General features: G+C 33.8%; 3 protein-coding genes across 7 annotated transcripts in view; 1 reads left to right on the top strand and 2 right to left on the bottom strand.

Moving 5' to 3' along the window:
• The first annotated feature begins 1,318 nt into the window (after window positions 1-1,318).
• Window positions 1,319-12,333, top strand: LOC131853968 (proteasome subunit alpha type-1). The gene is made up of 6 exons (XM_059205070.1): window positions 1,319-1,432; window positions 2,050-2,300; window positions 3,642-3,801; window positions 4,199-4,408; window positions 5,573-5,758; window positions 11,670-12,333. The coding sequence occupies exons 1-6, from the start codon at window positions 1,430-1,432 to the stop codon at window positions 11,688-11,690; spliced, it is 831 nt and encodes a 276-aa protein (XP_059061053.1). The 5' UTR covers window positions 1,319-1,429; the 3' UTR covers window positions 11,691-12,333.
• On the bottom strand, window positions 7,061-10,120 carry LOC131853967 (alpha-N-acetylglucosaminidase). Its single transcript, XM_059205069.1, has one exon. It carries the CDS (start codon window positions 10,072-10,074, stop codon window positions 7,729-7,731), a length of 2,346 nt encoding a protein of 781 aa, XP_059061052.1. The 5' UTR covers window positions 10,075-10,120; the 3' UTR covers window positions 7,061-7,728.
• Window positions 12,334-14,182: 1,849 nt separating the features above from the next.
• The window catches only part of LOC131853982 (ras association domain-containing protein 10), a 127,009-nt gene continuing 118,749 nt past the window's right edge, over window positions 14,183-22,442 (bottom strand). For all 5 annotated transcript variants that reach the window (XM_059205090.1, XM_059205092.1, XM_059205091.1 and 2 more), the window contains 4 exons: window positions 17,369-17,516; window positions 16,656-16,783; window positions 16,042-16,256; window positions 14,183-15,450 (listed from right to left, as the gene is read on the bottom strand). In XM_059205090.1, the coding sequence (XP_059061073.1) occupies window positions 14,661-15,450; window positions 16,042-16,256; window positions 16,656-16,783; window positions 17,369-17,504 (1,269 nt within the window). In that variant the 5' untranslated portion in view covers window positions 17,505-17,516 and the 3' untranslated portion in view covers window positions 14,183-14,660. The remainder of the gene's footprint in view (window positions 15,451-16,041; window positions 16,257-16,655; window positions 16,784-17,368; window positions 17,517-22,442) is intronic.

Genomic DNA, 22,442 nt, shown 5'->3' with positions numbered 1-22,442 from the left:
ATTATCACAGATATTATGTAGTGAGACCTCATCACATCATACGTATAATGCTACAGTGGTGAGATGATAAACACCGCGCTATAGCGTTAATTATTCCAAAGTTCAAAAGATTGGTTTACTTAATATCGTGACTATAATAAAATTAATTTTTCACAATTTACATTAATCACCACTTCACATATTTATTTATTTATAACTCGTATATTATCATAGCTATTCATAATTGTTGTAAGTTTTTTCCTTTTTGTTCTTTGTGAAATATGCTTTTGACTTATGCTAGATTTTTTTAATAACAATTGAGGGAAGAATATAGTAATATAATATTTTTAAGGACAATTCACACAGCACCATCTAAGATAAACAGAGCTTGTGTTATGGATAGATATTTACTAGACAATTTTTTTTGTAAATAGGTACATACATAATATTCTTTATATAATTTTATAAATGTATTTATTGTGTGTTCTAACTTCGAACTACAAGTATTGTATATATATCATATTTTAATTATAATAAATCTGTATTAAGAAAAGGTTGGATTTTTTTTACAACCTCCTGCTATGGAATCCATAATTTTTTATAATAATAATAATAATAATAATCTCAGGACAATGCACATAGCGCCATCTAGACCCAAGCTAAAAGCGGCGTATGACTTATAAACTCGATAAATCGTTGTGTTAAAAATGTTAAAAGTTAAAATTGCGCTTACGCTTATTTTCTTACTATCACAGATAAAATAATATTACACGATTTCAAATATGATCAGAATAATTTTACTACTAATTACGGAATTTAAAATTTATAAATTTCAACAATTAACTAATACTTAATTACTTTGTTAATAAATATACCTGCTGTATACCATATACAGCAGGTATATTTAACATATAGTAGTAGTAGATATAGTTTTTATTTAAAATATTATATTTCTTTCAATGACATTACTAAAACATTAACAGGAAAGGCGTAGACACAAATATCGAAACAATGGAAGCATGAAGTTAATAGTTAATAAGAAACACTTTATTTTCATATTTCCGTTTAAGTTACATTTAAATGAATGTCATTAAATAAACTAAACTTAATCATTAAACGCTTATTTGACGTTAGTAAATATTTATTTTTTGCCATTTTTAAAATTTTGTGATAATTTGTGAAATTATTTTAAGATTCAGATTAAACATATTTTTTATTACGATTTTTTATTATTAAGAATCGTCTTAGTTTGCTTGTACGGTTTTACTAATGCTTTTCGTTTAAAACGCCTCTGTTTAGTCTGTGGTTGCGATTGACGGGCGCAGTATTTTTGTTCTGTGAAATTGTATATCTGACATTACAATTTTCTTTTTCGTTCTATTTTCATAGTCATTGTTACAATTTTAATATTGAATTATATTAGATAATAATTCCATAGAAAGAAACCATAATGGTAAGTCAAAATAATGTATTTTATATAAACATAAGATTACTATATACCATTACAATAATTAATTTACATTGACCTTTTTTGAAACTTGCATTGTCATTACCGGTATTTATTGACTTGTATAGCTAATTTACAGCTGTTCTAAAGGTCTAATGATGAATAAAGTCTAATTACATTAATTTACGTATCATTTTGTAGATATATAAGTGTCTTGTTTACAATTTATAAAAATTAAGTTTAGATAACCTAAAAAAGTAATGAATTAACAAAATGGTTTTTTGGCAGAAGATTAAAATGACGACGAATATTTTATTTATGTTTATCCTTTAAAGGAAAAGCAAAGGGAACTGACCTATTACAGCCTTGGTAGACATCCGTTTTTTTTGTTAAAGTAACGAATTTGGATACGAAATTCGACATAGCAGTTGAGAAAACTTTATGCCAGTATATGTCTCGTAACACAAATATAATTACAAATTGTGTTGTTTTTAACTAACTTATTAATTTGTAATCTACTTATAATTATTTTCTAATGAATTCCTACTAATCTACTGAAATTAATTACTCGTAAAGATTAAAAATAGTTATTTTAATCTATGCATTTTCTCATCTATTTTCAGTTTCGGAATCAGTACGACAGTGATGTCACGGTATGGAGCCCTCAAGGGCGTCTTCATCAGGTGGAGTATGCCATGGAGGCAGTAAAGCTCGGTTCTGCAACTGTAGGGTTGAAGAACAAACAGTTTGCAGTTCTGATTGCCTTAAAAAGGGCAGTAAGTGAATTATCAGCATATCAGAAGAAGATTATTCCAATTGATGAACATATTGGAATCTCTATATCAGGATTGACAGCTGATGCTCGTATGTTGAGGTAAAATATTAGGGAATCAATATAGATTATATTTGCTTAGATAAGAATAATATATCAGAACAATCCTAACTGACTGTAGTTAAAGATTCTATGTAAAAACTCAAACTTCCTTCTGTTCACACATAGACACACACATCCACAAACACAGATATATATGTTCACACACACACACACACAAAAACACACTCACATACCCAGTCTATACACATATTTTCTATTATTCTTTGTAAATTATGATGTAACATTAATTTTGTACCTAGTTGAACTAGGGTCTCCTTCCTTCTTGCGATTTCTGTGATTTCCTGCCTTAAACTTAGTGTAGGGATTTATGTTAAAATACTTTGTCTATAATCATATTAATCTTTGATGTAAAGTATATAAATAAATAAATTCATACAGCCTCATCTAGTCCCAACTTAAGCAGAGCTCGTGTTGTGGGTACTAGACAAGTGCTATAAATACACATATTCAGTTTTTGTAAATATATGTATAATATATGTATGAAACACCTAGAACAATGGAAACAATCATATTAACAAGTACAAATGTTTGAACCTTGGAAGGAATCAAACCTGCAACCATTAAGAGTAAAGTAGTCTGTTAAACCACTAGACTACAGAGTCTGTCAAATAATAAATAGATGTATTTATTTATTTATAGCCTTTGTAGTGATGGTAAAGTTAATGTTGGGTTTGTTTATGGGTATTTCACTGCCTAGGTTCATCAGCTTGTCCTAAGATATAAGCCTTCTCCATGTTCCTATGTCCAACGCTTTCCTCCTCCATTTTGGTCCAGGTGGTGCTCTTATGTCATCCTCCTACCTCATTTTCTGTCATTCTTCTTTTTTGATCTCTTAGATACCAATCTAAGATACAATAACCATGACCCAGATTACCATTCACACATTTCTACTTGTAAATGTAAACTTACAAGGATTATTTAAAAGAGCAACACACAAGTTTCTTAATCTTTCTTCTTGTGATGAGACAGCTTTCCGAACGAGTGGTAGATAAAAGAAAATTGTTATGACTATTCAAAAGTGAATGAAGTTTATTTGAATAAATGATTTTCTATTCTATTCTATCACTTGAAATTACTATAAATGAAATCGCATATTTGCCAGAATATATTGATTATAGGTTTTAATGATATGAATTACTATGTCCAGTGTATTGCAAATTTATCATACATTATTTATCTCAATGTACTAGAGAATATTTCAACATTCTAATAATAATTTTAAAATATAAATAATTTAAACTGGTACAATTTTAACACATTAATTGCCAAAATAATATCAGAAAATTTTTCACATGAGTCATGGTAAATTTTCTGTTTCAGCCGATTTATGCGTACCGAATGTCTAAACCATCGTTACGCTCACGATGCACCAATGCCTGTTGGCAGACTGATTGCACTTGTTGGCAATAAGATGCAAATATGCACACAGCGTTACGACAAACGCCCACTCGGAGTTGGCCTACTGGTTGCTGGATATGATGTATGTATACACATTTAAATTACACAATAATAAGACATTACATATTATTTTTTGGATGTTAAGGGATTGGTGCACCCGCCTGCCCTAACGCCAGCCTATACCGTTAGCACAGGCGATGCAGGATGATAGAATGATCATGAAGTCAGGTCAGTTTGCTTCTCATGGTGAATTTACCAGAAATTGACCACAATGTTTTCCAGTGGGCACCATGGAGGTCGACTAGACATGGTTTCTAGCAATCAGGCTATTGTCCTCATTGTTAACAACCTTGTACCCTCCTGGGATATTACATTAGGTAGAGGAATCTCACATACAAGGATGAAAGGAACCCTGTCCTCTCATATTTTTTCCCTATGTTAACTCATTCTAAAAAAAATATTTTCTTGTTTAATCCTAGGATCAAGGTCCTCACATTTACCAGACCTGTCCATCAGCAAACTACTTTGACTGCAGAGCTATGGCCATTGGAGCTAGGTCACAGTCTGCCAGGACATATCTTGAGAAGCATCTGACCACATTCATAGACTGCGACCTACAAGAATTAGTAGCCCATGGTCTAAGGGCTCTAAGAGATACACTGCCTAATGAAGTAGATCTTAATACAAAGGTTAGTTGGTACACTTTCCTAATCATAGATGTGACTTATATGCTCTCTTCTGTAACTCTGATGGCCACTTCTAATCTTCATTAAAAGTAATATAATAATAACTCAGAACAATTCACACTGCGCCATCTAGTCCCAAACTAACCAGTTTTGTTAAGGGTATTATACATAAATATAAATACTGTTAATTAAAAATGGTCAATTAGGACAATTATCGAGTTATACTTATAGCAGAGCTGTCCAAATTAGATAAAATTTAGGGCCAATAAAAATTACCATTGAGGGGCCGCAAAATATTTGTAAAAAGAAAATGCAGGTATAATATCATTATTTTATTATTATATTACATTTTTATTAATTTATCTTTAACAATTCTGTCAACATTGACGCCAATATTGGCCAATATAGACGCAGTGCAGGGCATACTTTCAAGATCAGAAGAAAAAATAATTTACTCATTAAATGTAATTATATATGTCTCTATAAGAATGTTGGTTTTGCATTATTTTGTTACTTGAATAAAGAAAATAAAATATTTAGCAGACCACATTAATTCAAGTCGCGGGCCACATGTGGCCCCCCATAGGGTCATAGTTTGGTTTTGGAATCCAAACTAGGGATCTAACGGAGGTAAATTTATCGACCCGAAGGCGGAGTCGGAGTTTTAAAATTTGATTTATCGGTTTCGGAATTGGACAGCTCTGCTGTATATAAGTAAGGTAGTAATACTTTTTACCTTTACAATTACACGAATATATCATGATATATAGAACTAATATGTTGCTACTGTACAATTTTAAGGGTCTTAGGTGTTAAATGTTATCATACTTTGGTTATCCTTCTATGTAACACTTAATATGAGGCATATTAAGTGCAGGGAGGGGATTATTAGTAAAGGAGACTAGTGGACCACCGCTCAGATCAATTTCTTACATAGAAGGACAACCAACCAATTTTCTTTAACTAGATTTGAAATACAATATCGTAAGGGTTGTAGCACTGTTTTTCGAAGTAATAGTTTGTTATCAACGATATCCAGAAATATAAATTAGCACAAAGAGTTTCTTGTGTACGTCGTAGTCGATCTTGTGACCTTCCCATTTCAGGTGGAGCAGTAAAGCATTAAACCATGACCCTAAAGTAATAATTTTGGTTATTACTCAACAGAATGTATCGATAGCGATTGTGGGACCCAAGACGTCGCTCCAGATTTGTGAGGAAGCTGAACTCACTCGGTTCTTGGCTCTCGTGGAAGGTGAAGAGAGACGAGGTGGTGGAACCGCAACCGGTGATGCTGGGGCTTCTGGAACCGATAGAGACCCCCCGGGGGACGAACGGGACCCACAGGTGGCGGTGAGTATTAACCTTTGATGATCCCAGCGTTTTAACAGTTTAGTGTTACATCATTACTAGGGTAGGCTCTGTGGGCGAATTATGTAACACTATATGAAATTCTTTCTGTTGAAGTTGTGATGCAATATAAAATAAATTCAATTTAAAAAATGCGATGAAGTAACGGAAAGGAAGATCGATTGACGGCAACATAAATAATTTCTATCGATAAAACACTACTGCAGCGAAATATTGTTAATCCGACCAATTTAAAAAGCGAGTACATTAGATAGCTTATATATTTAGAAGGATACATTTTAAATTGTTGGCGTGACTATCTGCGTACTAAATTTCATTTAAATTGCAGTAGTTTTGGCGTGAGACAGACAGACAGACAGACAGACAGAGTTACTTTCGCATTTATATAATTATATTATAATTATATTGTTAATACATAGTTGGTTGATTTGAAATAATTTTTATTGCATTCAAAAATTACAAAATAAACTGCAGCGTTCACTTGTTCTTTTATTTTAATTTTATTAATAGATATTTAATAAATAAAATAAAGAAAGTCTATTCTATTGTAATGAAAAAATAAGGTTAATATTTTTCAATATAATAGCATATTTTATACAAACTATTTATAATTATTAATAATTTTAATCTAACCTATAAATTATTTTTTCTTTTCTGCTATAGATACCTAGGTAGGTACGTAGGTATCCGTTTAAATTTAAAATGATATGGGCACATTTTTTTAAATTTGTACATAATTGTAAAAACTTTAAACAAATCACAGAGCACCATAAACGTTTCGTATTCATTGAAATATTTTTTTAATTATATTAATATAATAAACTATCCTATTTTTATATTAAACGTTTAGTCTAGTTGATACAACTGACTGATGTGATTTTGGACAAAAATAAAATATCGAATTGGCAACACTGCTGTCGTGTAGTGAGTCGTGACAATTTTCCCAATTTATCATCCAAAGTGTCAAAAATATTATACTGAAAACATTATTGGGTGTCCCTTGGGTCATCACTAACGACAAAATTCAGAAAGAACTTGGCCTGCTGACAGTAAAAGAGAAAATAATCAACTCTAAAATTAAAGAAAAATCTCCTGACTGCTAAACAGCACTACCCTAAACGCCTAAAAAGAAATGATATTAAGTAATATTTCGCAGTAATCTTAAGGAGCAGATCGTCCTGCTAGGGTCGACACTGTTACCAGTTCACACACTTAAAAGATCTGCTTATAGTTCCAGGACTGGTTGTAGATAGGAGAATTTAAGAAAAAAAATGTAAAACTGTTTGTTTGTAAAATATATGAGGATATGGAGTACACACAAGGTTGTTGTTAATGCACTGACGTATATCGTAGCACTATAAAAGCATGGCACAGCACGCAATCATATACAAAATATACATACATTCATAAGTTAGATTTTTTGTTTTGGCACTTACATAGCACTTGAGGTGGAGTAGGACAGTTACTTTTTATCCCGATTAGTCATAGTCACGCGGACGATAACGTGGTAGAAGCTAGTATCAATAAATAAATATAATGATAGTAAAGATTGCACTTCTTCAGAATTTTCACATATTGCTTAATTAATGTACAGTTTAAGTTAATTGTATGGACTTGAAACAAAAATGACAAAACACTAATGTTAATGGGTTTGGTATGTTCGTATTTACTTTTGAAGGAGTCAATTGCCATTTTTATTCTCTTATGCTAGCTTTTCTTTGTATTAATCAGAATTATAAATTGACACAAAGAATTGTTGGTTTCGACGTCGTATTGACGACCTTTGGAGTGGAAGTATATAAAATTAGGTCTTTAAAAGTCTTTAAAACTAAGCTAGGTTGGAATATATTTATAATTGCAACGATGTCACTTTGATAGTGTGTCAGTAAAGCTTAAACAACTGTTGGAAACTGTTACTTATATATATAGAGTTTGATTTAAATATATAATGATTAATTAGGTGTGCTAGATTGCCACATGAGTACCGTGGGATCTGTTCCCGGCGTGACATCGCTCTCCACTGTATCAGGCCACGTGGTCTTCATTTCAAGGTCTCTCTCGATTATATTAAGAGGAAGGTCATCCAAATTTGGAAGTAGCGCCCATTTTTTATAAAGACGTATAGCGGTGCTCGTAATATCTAAATATGACTGTTGCTGAGTCACAATTTCTTGATTCACAAACTGTTCTTCAATTTCAGACTTTATTATATCCTGCACACTACGCTCGTCAAAAATTTCTCTATTCACTTTAGCGTCTAATGCAGCCCTCAAAAACGTTGTCCATCGTGGAATGTAGTAATATGTAAATAGTTCCCTCCACTGCTTACTAGCATAGTCACTTATTTCACCATTTGGACCCCATAATGTTATTTGATTTCGTGCGTTCAATACATAGTGATACTTTTCTTCGTTTGTGATTCCCAGATCAGTAGCTTTTGTCAACCATTGGGTTGCAGAGAAATCGTTACTTGCATACAGAATTTTCTCTATGTCTGACATCGCATCGAGGAAGCGGTTAATTGACGCATTGAAAACCCAATTATTGGAGTATCGGTCAATCAAAACTCTTGAATATAACTGCTCGGCTCTATACTGTAACGCTTGCCTGGTAACGTCAACTAAATCATGAAAATAGCCTTCAGTGTAACAGTAAGGGTTATAAACAAAAACAAATTTTTCAAATGCCTTAAACAAGTCCCTGCTGCTATACCACGCCCATGGTCTTATTCTGAAACTTGGTCTACGATTGATGACGTATTTCCCTCGAATTCTATTCAGGCCTTTGAAACTATAAACACTTTTTCGTAAATATTTCCATGCGACCCCTGTGTCGTTACAGCCATATCGTCTTGCAGCATATTCACCCACCCAAGCGTCGAGGTCACGCACTGGCCCTTTTCGCCAAGCGGATTCCAGCATCAGGTCGTACACAACATAATTCTGGTTGATTCCTTCCGGTGTGAGTCCGATTCCTATCATCGTACTGTTTTTCTGAGATCTCGCCTCATACACATCTGTGTTTATAATATCCATACTTCCAAACATCCCTAATGTTCCCCCGAAGTTGTGTAGCATATTCCAAATAAATGGTTGACCAAAGTACATTTCATAAAAGTCGTATTGTGGCCACTGTTCGGATTGGAGATCTAGGATCAACATTCGACCATTGGGTACAGAAGATAGGAACGCCTTGACCCTGTTTTTGGGCCATAGAACCGGATCATGGACGAACATCCAGTTCTGTAGTAACCAGACAGCGTTTTCATCAGTCCGAGTCATTGTGGAAAATATTGACATAGCCGTTTCCTGTATAAGCGGTGTAGACCAGGATGAAATACTGATCTCATTAAATGGATCGGCAGTGTATATGTGGCTGCTCCCGCTATCAACTGTTACTTCTTTCAGAAACAGAGTACCGATAGTCTTAAATAGAGGTTCACCTGGATCCAAAAACAATCCACAACAGTATTCGGTGTTGAAATCATTCCAACTGTTTACTTTGTAAAACGTAGTCTTTGGATAAATTCTCGAGAAAGCTTTAGGGACGTGGCCATTGAATGCTGGGAAAACTGGTACGATACCAAGTTTGAACATCATATCCACCACTGCTATTTGTATATCTCTTTGCCGGTTGTGCCAAGATTGGAACAGCGGGCCACCCCACCCGCGCAGATTGCCCATTCGCTGCCAGGACAAGAACGCGGGTCCCGTGAAATGTTCGTTTATTTCCTCTTGCGTCATACCTATCTGTTTATAAATACGGGTCCAGGCAGCTTCTTGTGCGACGGGTGCTAACGATAGGTTGATACCGTTCAGTGCCATCCACTCCACATGGTTCTTCCAATCATCTACAGTCCACCAAACGAAACTGTATGATGCCGTACATACATTTTGGTAGTAACGAAATCTGTCGTTCGCTGTCACGGTTTCATCTACCTCCGGTAGAGTGGACGGCATAGATATACGCTTCACTTGCCATCCTATATGCGATTTGCAATATTTCTTTAAGTAGTAGTTAAAGCCCCACAGCGCTGCAATACCAGTGCTAGCTCTTATCCGCAGTTGTCCTTGGCTTGTCCTGAGCGAGAATGTGTCTCTATTACTATTAAATAATAAAGGATTCACTTCCACTATAACATTATTGGATTGCACGTATTTTCTTATGATATTTAACGCAGTTTCTTGTTGCACGGCGGGCGTTATCCTAGTTTGAAGTTTCGTAGGGTCCAAATAGTCCAAATTTAATGCTGTTATTACAATTATGCCATGTAGAAATAATAATATGTAACGTATCATGACGAACGGGCGATCTTTAAGACGTTCTGTACGATTGTGAATGGCCGTCAAGATAGCATTGTTGATATAGAGAATTTAAACAGTCTAACGAGCTGACCATTGAACTTATACTAGGGTTGTCAAATTTATTGTACATTATATTATATTTTGTTATTTAGTTTGAATTCATGGCAGAATAACAGTCTATTAACAGCCAGTGGGCTAATAATAGAAGCACATAACTGTTACCATATTCGCCAGGCATCTTGGTAATGGAATCTTTTCAGAATTTTCTTTTCATCTACTGATGATTATTAGACATGACTAGACTGATTAGACATCATACACATAAATAAAGTAATATTATACCTCCTTAATAACTACTCAAGAGGAAGGCCTCTTGAGTAGTTATTAAGCTAACCATAAATAATTACACTATTAATTATAAATTTTTACACTCCTTCCCGGGGAGATAAAAACCATCGCTCCTAAGAATATCCTTCAATTCTTGTCCCTGACGGGTCTAGGTAGCGAACTTTGAAAAAGGGCGAGCACAATAGATCTATCAGGTGCTACAAACATCTGGCAATAGCCCACACAATCCAATAAAAAAAAACCATAAATATAATACTAAACTAATGTATCGTGTATCTATCTTCAAGAAACAGCCGGAGGGTGACAAAGGGGTGTGTGATTCTTAGCCACTAAATAACTATACTGTATACCTACCTTGCCATTGCCGGAGTTCCTAGCTGACAACCCTATTAACTGAGATAAATGGCTATCATATTACTATCGTCTGCATAACAGACTCAGGTCACTTCGGAATAATATAAGAAATTGATATATTTACTACTGTCCCGGCAAACGTTTTTTTTTGCCATATAAATTAATATCGCTATTAAAAAATAGGGCTTGATGGTAGATGAAAATCTGGGAGTTATATATGTTTATAATTGCCACTTTATAAAAAAATTTTGTCCAAAAAAATAAATATAAAATGTTATGGGTAGACAAAACCCTTATCACTTATACGGATATGAAAAACATATAGATACTTATTATGGATATGAAATATATGTGGATAGTAGCCGATTCTCAGATCTATATGCATATAAATACTCATAAAAATCTGTCAAGCCATTTCGAAGGAGTATGGTAACTAACATTGTGACACGAGTATTTTATATATAAAATTAAGAATAATATATTTTTTATTCTGCAAAACATTTTTATCTCCTTCATTATCATACGTGACATATAATAAAGAGCGAGCTGTAGCAGTATATTAAATATATTGTCAAATAAACAATTCGTAAAACGAATATAGATTACTGAGGTCAGAAAAATAGTTTTTAGAGGTTTTCTCTGCGATGTGAACGTGGTGAAGGCAATCTGTGCCACCTTTCGCTAGTTACATATGAAATCTAACATTAGGGGACGCATCCACCACCGTCTCTATGATTTATTTTGGTTTGTTATCGGTGTGTCCATCACCGCAGAGTCAGAAATGAAAATTGACGTTTTTCTTTCTGTGCCCTTATTTTTGTGCCAGTTACGATCTCACAACCCTTCATTTATCGATGTTTGATGATATGTTTTAATTTTAATTCCAGGTGGCAATGGACACGGAATAAGCACAGATCGCTTGCAGTTCACTGCAGACGAAGATCCAACAGATTCGGGTCTACCTGATTTCAATTCTGACGTCTGCATGTGGACCGAGGCATACCAGTTATCTCTACCTTTCCTGAACCACTTCAAAGGTGTGCCTTGGCCAGTGTTTAAATTGATATGTATTGTATGACCATTTCTCTAAATAACTATATGAATCCCTTCGGCGTTGCCTGTGTGTAGCCTATATCATCCGCTGCTAGCTATCTATAAGTGAAAGTATTTTTTGAAATATATATAATTTAATTCTGTATGTACTCTGGCTTCGTGTTCGAGTATATTAGTAGACAATTTAAGATAATGAAATGACAACAATACATAAAACATTAATACGACGCTATGTATTGTTTATTTAATAAATTAGTAAAAGGCGCTTTGAAAAATATGAACAAAAATAATTATCAATCACTTTCCAGCTGTATTTCGAAACCGATATGATATTGAAACCTTCAAGAAAAGAGATTATTTCATAAAATGCCGGTAACGCATTTGCAATTCCCTTGGTATCGCGGGTGCTCATGGGCCGCGGTAATAACTTACCATTAAGTGAGCCTCAAGTCTTTTGTCCTCTATGCTATAAAAAAAAAACATATATATCCACAGTCCACAGTCAATACTAGGAGTATTTATGTAAATAAAACTTAGTTGTACCATACTATCACGACTATACCCCAGGTGAAGTAATCAGACACTTGAACCGTTTAAGATATATATAATAACTATTCTTACGGAATTCTTAATCACAATAGTCTGCCTTTTATATGATTTTGGTTTTTAAATGTTTGTAGTAAAACGGACACTATACTAGTATATCTTCACGACTCAGATTGAATAGTCAGGTTCTTATATAGATAGATTAAACATTCGCTAAGTACATTTGAATCCAAGTTAACAAGTCGCCTCTTGTTAATTTGGATGCAAATGTACTTATCCACTGCCGTATTGAATCCATTTGGTTTCTTATTTTATCTCCATCTGTTCGACACAAAATTTTTCAATATCTGACAATTTCGAACTAAACTTTGGCTCCAAATATCACTGTATTGGACTGTTAAAAAATTAGGTACCTACTTTTCATTACAAATAGATTGTTATTTCATCAGTATTGAGGTCATACTAAAACTATACAATTTAATCACTGGCCAAGGCATGAAATGATTTGAAATTGTGCATTTTTTCATTATATTATTTGTTTATGTCCAAATAAAACACTGCTTTGTAATCGTTGTATATTTTATATTTATATATATGCATATAAACATATCAATAACAGATAACATAATTATGTTGAAGACTTTCGGGTAACTTGGAGCTTGCAAGTGTATATTTTAAGTGATTGAAATGACAAAAAAGCTGACGGTCAACGTGATGGGAAGTGGTAACCGTCGCCTATGTACTTGAACAGCATCACGGACATCACGTTATCATGTTACCCCTCTTGCATTGCTTTTCACATGTCCAACCAAGTGTTGTTTTTTACTATTTTACACATAGTAAAAAAAGACTTTGTAAAAATTGTGGTGTATTTTCTATATTATAAAATATTTAACAATCATTTTTGCTAGTTATTTTTACATTATAATTGTTCACTTGACAAGCTCTCAATATATATAGATTGATAGAATTATCATTTATTACTGAAACAATATCAAAATTCTAAAAGCTATAGAATATAACTTGTACACAGTTTACTTCCGATGGTTGCGGGTTCGATTCCTCGATTGGTATATGAGTATTATTGTTTTGATAGTTCTAGGTGTTTACTATGTTATGTATGTATTTCCAAAAAAAAAATCTATGTATTTATATCAATTATCTAGTACCCATAACAAGCTATGCTTAGCTTGGATCTAGCCACACAGAGCCAGTGGGAATTGTCCTGAGATTTTATTAATAATTTGATTCAATCAAATTATGATTGATAGTTTTGTAAATTCTAATATAATCAATCAGAATTTTGGATTCTTAAAAGATCCGGTTGAATAAAACCATAACGAGCAAAGTTGAATTGAAACGAAAATTATAAGTTTTACTAAAGGGAACACTGATGGTCAAACACAGTTCAGGCTTTAATTTTTACTAATAACATAGATAATATAGCGATTCGCTTTTAGATTGTGATATTCAATCAGAACAATGATAATTATAAATATCGTAGTAAGGGGAATTGCCGCGAGTTATCAATTTGACTAGCCTAAATTTATACATACTGCAATTGGTGGTTTTGTGTATATTTTTGGCATTGTACACTAACATATTTTTACATTTATACTATAAAACTTAATAATGAGAAATCAGAACTTAGATGTGATGATCACTGTACCTTAATATAACCTTCAACGATAATAAAATAAATATGCATACAATTGAAATTCTAGTATTAATTTGTGTGACCGAAGCCAATCTCTTGGAGTAACATGATTTTGTACATTCTTATTACTATTACTACTAATTTTCTTCAGCAACACGATAAATTTTGCCGATTTTGTCGATGAATAGTAAACAGTCAACTATCGCTACTGTAGGGAATGCATCATTTGAAATGACCACACAATAACAACAGTAAGTAAATTAATAATATATAATAACAGAAGAGACTATTTTAAAATCCTGGTTAGTTTTTATAATCAGAGGAGGAGAAATATAAATTGTGAATTTATAGAAGCAGATCATAAAATCCTAAATATAACAAACAACTAAGTTCTGATTATTCAAATCAATACATGCGTTTTCACGCAATCAATAACAATATTTGAATAAACAAGTTTTCTTAGCACCAAAAAATATTGTCTAAATATCAATATACGTTTATAAACTATAATATGTACGTTTGGGGCCATTTTGGGATCAGATCACTCGATTATTCACCAAGGGACGCTAACTAAAGTGGTAATTTAACAGATCTTTGGAACGAATTGGGTTTTTATCCTATGTCATACAAGTGTGTCTAAAATATAACCACCCCCACTATACGTTTGGTTGACAGTGGCTTCATCTAATACAGGTACGTAACTCTCTTGGATAAGAATAGGCTGTCGGCTACATGCTTCATTTAACTGCCGCTCTAGAACCGTATTCTGCAACTCCTCTTCTTCTAATTCTAGTGTTAGTTCATCAAGCAATTTCAGTCTACTCTCAATTTCTTTATCCGCTATTTCTAATTCCGTTGTGTTGTCTTGCATTTCCTTCGCACTTAACGCTAACTCTTCCTCTATCTTATCAATCAACATTGACACTTGCGTTGCGTTCTCACAACTGTTAGCTTTGTTCTCGTCCATATATCGTTTTACTTTTGCCGTCAAACGTACTACTAATTCTTCTTCGCGATGCAATCTTTTGTTTATAATGGCTAATTTCTCCAATAACTCTATTTCTTCTCTTATCCGTGTGAGTTCATCTAATGACGCATCGGAATCAGTATCGTTGGATGTCTGCATCAACCTCTCGGAGTTGACCTGGCATATATCTGTTAATTCTTTTGTAAAGTAATGTTCTCTCATCAGGAGTCTTTCTCTTCTGGATTTGTGCTTTGTGTGCCTTCTGGGTGGTGTTCCACTGCCAACTCCTACTCCACTGTCACTGTTTCCAGCTTGGCTGTCGTTTACTTCGCTACATCTGCCGAGATCTCGAAGATAAGATTCGAGCAGGTAGTTGGTACCGTGTTTCTCCATTCTACTTTTGTGAGTTTGGTCTTCTAGTTGGTCAATTAGTTTCTCTTGTTCCCTGAAAGTGAAAATAGTTTGATCATTGTAATTTCGTACCTTATTGTGTATTTAATTTACAAAATAGTCGTGGTTGGGTTGATTGATAGGCGAAAGTAGACCATCAGAATAGGGTATAATAATAATGATCATCAGGATGGATTACCAACTTGTTTGCACTTATAATCGCGTAAAAATAATTAGTAATCAATTCATGATATTGGAGATAAAATATAAATTGGGAAGCTTTGATTTTGGTCATAGGATGGTCTTTAGGGATTAAATCGGGGTAGTAAAACATTAGCTCACAATGCCCTCAAATAAATTTCATTTTTCACTTTTTAAACTTTTACATACTAACATTACAGTATAATAGATATGACATCTTAATTCTCTGGAATGGAAATGCATGAGAAGGATCTCTGGTGTTATGCCGTGCTGTTCATATATTATATATATAGGCGACGGTTACCGTTTACCATCAGGTGGTTCAGCTTTTTTGCCATTCCATTTACATAAAATAAGAACTGTTAGAAAAGTGGTAGAACCACATTTCCTCTCTCTCATAAATAATCTCTATTCTCATAAATAAAGAGACAGAAACAATTGGTACCTTAACTTATCGAGCTGTTGGTGTATAGTTTTGCTTTGATGCTGAATAACGGACACCAGCCTAGCTGCTGGATCTTCGCTCTTAGCTCGGGGAGGGGGTGTGGCAGCCCGCACCCCTCGCCGGCGCCGTCTCCTGCCCATCCTACTACCCCCATCACTATCTCGCCCTGAGTCATCTTCGCCACCACTGGAAACGCGACGGAGAGATAGCCGCACCTGGAATATCAAGTTGTTCATTTTTAATATTGACAGCAGAGTTTACTACAATGGTCTACTAATCCTCTTTACTTCCAATGGTCGCTGATTTGATTCCTCGCACGGTACAATCATTTGTATTCATGAGTATGATCGTTTGTATCGGTCAGGGTGTTTTCTATGTATATTAAGTATATATTTATAAAATTAAAATTATGATTATAAAATTATTAGTTGATGACCCCTGATGTTTCACGCGTCAATAGCCTACAGTAACTGTTTACCATCAGATGGGCCGTATGCTTGATTACCGCCATCGTGGTATAAAAACAATCATGACTGTATGAATGACATGCAGAATAAGACAATTTTTTGTTATTATCTTTACCATTCAGGCTGTGTTATGAAAGGTAAACCAACCTCATGCCTGGCGTCACCCCAGGCCGCCAGCACATGCAGAACTGGCACGTCTGGTGGCAGTGGTCTCTCCACTCCTCTCCATCTTTCCGCCAGCACCCACTCACCGGGGTCGCTCAGGCCTCCACCAGCTGTTTACCAAATATGATAATAATAATGAAAAGAAAACTTATATAAAATATAGATTGAATAATATTACCTCATAACCTATAATGTACCAATATCAATAATTTAATAAGAATGTTAATAGTATGATTTATGATTATATAGTGTGAATTTTATGGACTCGTGATTTTAAGTCATTTCCTGAAAAACAAAATTAAATTTTAAATGCCTTTCTATCTTCATGTAGTCTAGAATTGATCTGAAATGTTTTTATCAAATCAAATTTAATAAAAACATTAATCAAAAATGATATAAATAATTATAATTATATCAGTTATCTTGTACCCATAACATAAGTTCTGCTTAGCTCGCAAGTAGATGGCGCTGTGTAAATTGTCATATTATACCGAAATTTCTGGCGTCATCATCATCAGGTGGGCCGTAAGCTCCTTTTTGTCATCATCGTGATATAAAAAATATACATAAGTTTTGACTAAAAATCCATATAACTGAAATGATGATAGGTTAAAAAGATTTATATTTTTTTCTATATTTTATCACCCTGGAAAAACGATTAAGATTAAGGTGTTGTCACAAGTTGATAAGATTACCTTCGGGTGCGTCTTGCAGGGCTCTAACAATGTCCGCACAAGTGGTATGGGATCGTACACCCCTCACCCAGAGCCTTTGGCCCCTCGCCAGCACACCCACCTCTTCATCGCTGTAATCTGATGATGAAGCCTCCATTCCTTCAATTACCTGATGAAGAGATTTTTTCATTAATTATTCGGTATGTAAGTACCTCTTTGTTTACTTACTAGAAGTGCCCGCGGTTTCACCCGCGTTAAATTTCAATATAAAATATAGCCTACGTGTTATTATGATGGATAAGCTATATTACTGTAAAGTTTCATCAAAATCCGTTCAGTAGTTTTTGCGTGAAAGAATAACAAACCTCCATACTTACAAACAGTCATATAAAGTTTTGTTAGATTATTGTTAATTAGCAGATCAATTAATGTGCCAAATAAACAGAAGAGAAGACGGGACGGGTTATCGATCGTTCCGTTTTAAATGCAGTATAAAAAAACCGATAACAAAGATTTGAAATTATAAATTTTTAATTGATTAGAAAACAATGTGAAAAGAAAATATTCCAAACAACCGATTAATTAACAATTGAGTTTTTTTAAACACTATTTTTCTGTTCGTTTTTTTATCCAAGTGGTAAATAACAAAACCATCATCATTATCTAAGTGGTGACCTAAGGAAAAAACAATAACACAGATACTAGTACATCTCAGAAATCAGGGTTGAAAAAATAAATAATATGGAAAATCCTTTAAAAATAAAATCGGGGTTTATTTAATCGATTATTATGCTTACAAACATAATCGAATAAATAAAGGTCTACTTATACAGAATAACATATCCCTAACTGCTTAAACGATATGTGCAATTACACCATCTGTTATGGGTGGTATCCTGTTAGAACCGGTGTAAACCAGTAATGACCGACTACAACCAACCCCTTTTCACGTGCCAGGTGGAGTCGGCCTCCGAAATAATGCAAACTTTTGCAACTTACGTGTGGAAAATTTGCTAGTTTGTAGTATGGCAACTTACAGACTATTATTAGGGATAGTAAAGTTTTAAATAGACTCCCATTAATCCTAGTACTAGTCAACTCCGTGTATAGGGATGCCAACAGTTCGAGAACCCTCGTCTCGTAGGTACGAGATTTGTAGTTTTATGTATGAGGACATTTTCTGGACAAGATACGACTTATTACGTAGGTTAGTATATATTTTTTTTTCAAATTATTCTAATGCTGTTGGCCGCAGCTCGGTTTTACAGCTTCACCCGAAGATAGGAGGCGAGTGCAGATGACACTTCAAAACCCACTGAAGTCAGCCGCTCTAAGCGGCTGAAGGCCGAATTTCTTCAGCTGTTCTAAGGACTTATGGAGTGTGTGACGGATACGACTTTAGTCTTAAGACACCGATAGGAGTAAATATATATATAGTTAGTTATGTTATTAATAGTTATGTAGATGAATGTGGGTATGGGGCACCCGTCTGGGCTAACCGTGTACGCTGGTGTATCATCCTCCACTGGTGCCCCACCAGTGGAGGATGATACACCAGCGAGGATGATAGGATGACGATGAAGTCAGGTCAGTTAGTATCACCGTAGCAGAATTTTTAAGGATTTAACCACGATTATTTTGTTTCCTTTACATTACATTTACATTATCTTCTAAAAAAGTAAGTAAAACGTTGCTAAATTAAAAACAAAGTAATTAATTTTAACTATAAATATTGTACGTTATAAAATAATTATATAGATTATAAAAGATTTCATAAAAGAGGTTTAGTACGTTAAAATTATTTGATAGCGTGACTCAAATCCAGACTGGCAGTAATAACAAAACCATATAACCTAGGTAGGTTTCTACGAATAACATTAACATAGCCCGTTGTAATTTGAGTGTTGGATTCGTGACTTGCTACCATTAGGCGTATCCGACGACCCCACAACCCCCACACCCTATTTCCACCCCTGGTTTTTACACTGCGTCCCCTACCTGACATTTAAGGCGCCATTGTTGTTTTGGTGTATGGAAATATTGGGTTATACCAGCTATACTAAATCTGCATACATTTGGATACATTTCCGTTCTTTTGTGACAATATTATGACACTGTACTTAAATATTACTTAGCCTATATTTAACTTAGGCTGTATCTAGATTTTACATGTTCTAATTCGCATAATGCAATCAAATATGTATTTCAATTTTTAGGCGTATCCACAGAAGTTTAGAAGTGCCTTTGTACAAATATATATATAATAATATATGTGTAACTTGTGTAAGTGTAAATCTCAGCGTGGAATTTAACTGTTATTATTTTAAAATTAATAAAATTATTGAAATAAGTTACTCCTTGTAACATTGGCTATCTGTGAGTGAAGGTCCCCTCAAAAGTTGTTTTAGACATTAGCAAGAAAAAAAACTGTTTGTTTTTTTTAGACAGACAGACAGACAGACAAAAATCTATAAAAATATTATTTTATATATATAGGTTACTTTACCATATATACTTTTGTATGAATTTAGTAAAAAGCTGTTAATTTTAAATCACAAGGAGGGCACTTCAATATTAATTAATTTGTATATATACAGACTATCAAAAAATCGATTTTGTAAATCGTCAAAGAGAAAGTAATTGCTATACCTCGGGATATACCTATATGCCTATAATTAAAATTAGATATTCCTAGTTATTTTCGAACTTTCGTGTTTAATGTACATTTTATTAATATTATAAACGCGAAAGTCTGGATGGATGTTTGTTACTCTTTCACAAAAAAACTTCTGTACGGATTACGATGAAACTTTACAGTAATATAGCTTATACATTAGAATAACTTATTGGCTATAAATTTCAGACGGGTGAAAGCGCGGGCACAGCTAGTTATTTGTATTATATATAATAATACCATGACTAGGTTAAATTACAACCTAGTCGAAACATCGAGAGAGTTAAATATCTTATTTGCTATAAGATTAGTCGTGTTAAAACCCGGTTAATAATATAAATAATAGATATGTCTATTTGCCAAAAATCCATAGCATGTTTACTAACAGGATAATTATTAACAGGGTATTGGTAAATTACTGAAAATACCACTTTATTTTTTTATAGTTGTAATTATAGGGGGCCAAATAAGTATGTTGTTTATGACGTACGACATTCAATGAAGTCATAAAGCGGTCGAATATAGTAGATCTATAACCTCAAATTGCGACAACTGGTCGTGAGTTTTAATTCAGTCGTAACGATATCGATCTAGTTGCAATAATGATAATAATTATTGCCTCAATATAGATCTAGACTTAGCAAATGGTTTGGTAGTTAGATTTTTTTGCTGTTTATATTTATAAGGTACTAATTATAAAGCGTAAATTTGAGCGAATAAACTAATAATGATAATAACATGTCGCATAACCCGAAAATTCTTAACCTACTCAACAACATCATCACACAGCACAACCTCTCCCACACTTGGCTTAGCCCGTGTAGGTGTGTATTACCTTCTTTTAAATTTTTTAAAGGAAGAGAAATAAAGAGAAAAGATAACAATAATAATAATAATAATAAAATCATTCCAATCGTTATGTCGGTGAACGGTCTTATCCCAACCAGTCTGGAACAACATCTCTCAGACGGTTGGGATTCCGGGGCGGTTCACTCCCGGGAAAGATGCAGAAAGCGGTGCTGTTAGATTCTGCCCGCATTGTACGCCGGTTTCTGTCCCTGGGGCCCTGAACCCCGGCCGACTGTGCTTCTGCCGGGGGTATGTTGCCATCTCCTCTCCTTAAGAGGGGAGATGAGAATTTTTGGGAAAAAAAAAATAATAATAATAAAGACATTTATTCAGCCTTACAGTATTCTTATTTACTATACAACTTATAAGCTAAAATATACTAGTAACGCTGAATGTGACTCCCACTCAGCATTTATACTGTAGGATAATTATACCACAGCGCTGATTTTCAGTGGGGCTACCACACACGAGACAGCGTACGTAAAAATAACAAAAGAAAATAAAACGTTACGATTAAGACCATTTTATAATAAATAAACAACCCTCGACAATTTACAAATCGCGATCTAGTCCCAAGCTAAACAATCTGTCTATGACATTGTAGCTCCTAAACTAATTCACCGATAATGATGTGGTTTTTTTTTATTTCAAAGCTGACGTGATCTAGGTTGTAGTTAGCTACAATTTATTATTTATTCATGAACAATGTACATTGTTTGAATGTTGATATTAAGTATATATAGTATTTTCAAGTTGTCATTATATAGCTTAACTTGGATCTAGATGGCGCTGAGATAGATGGTGTATAATATATAGCGCTAGATGGTGTGAATTGTCCTGATATTATTATTATTATTACATTTGGCTTAATAAAGGATTAAGAAAGGAACCTACACAGGCTTTGTAGGAAATCTCCCTCTGGTAAAACACATATGTCAATACACGTAAACATCCATCAATATCATCACTCTACCCAATAAATATCGTGATCTTACAAGATGATCCAAATATCACTATAAATATAAAGCCAGCTAGAACGAACACCTGCGTAGCAACCGGTAGTGATGAGCAGAGTTATCTTAATTATATTATCGATTTATCGATATTTATTTTTAATCATCAAAAAACAACAATACAAAAGCGGATTTAACTCGTTTGTAACTGAATAATGTGGCTTGATAAATAACACATAAATGTTTAATTGGTACATATATAGATAATCAGGCAGATTTGATGTATATGTCTGTACTTTTAATATTGTTAAATATAAAATACTATATATTAAGAGACAGTTGCCGCAGTTGTTTAGAGGTTTGATACACGGTCTTACTTTTCGATAATAAATAATTGCAGCCACAAATTCTATACTCATGAAGTAAACATAGAGGAAAGTGTACAGTAGTCACTGATGTATTTATTTATTCTTTTGCACACAAAATTGGATACATGGCAGACTTAATGCCTGATGGCATTCTCTACCAGTCAACCGTCGCGTTGATCAGAGATATATTAGATTATATGCATATATATATATCTTTCGTCTTAATAAACTTGAAATTTGTGAGTATGGAT

Source organism: Achroia grisella, unplaced genomic scaffold, assembly GCF_030625045.1.
Source record: "Achroia grisella isolate CSIRO2021 unplaced genomic scaffold, CSIRO_AGI_Agris_v1 utg918, whole genome shotgun sequence".
Taxonomy (NCBI): Eukaryota; Metazoa; Arthropoda; class Insecta; order Lepidoptera; family Pyralidae; genus Achroia; species Achroia grisella.
The sequence above is the reverse complement of the archived record's forward strand: the minus strand, read 5'-3'. Positions and strand labels throughout refer to the sequence as shown.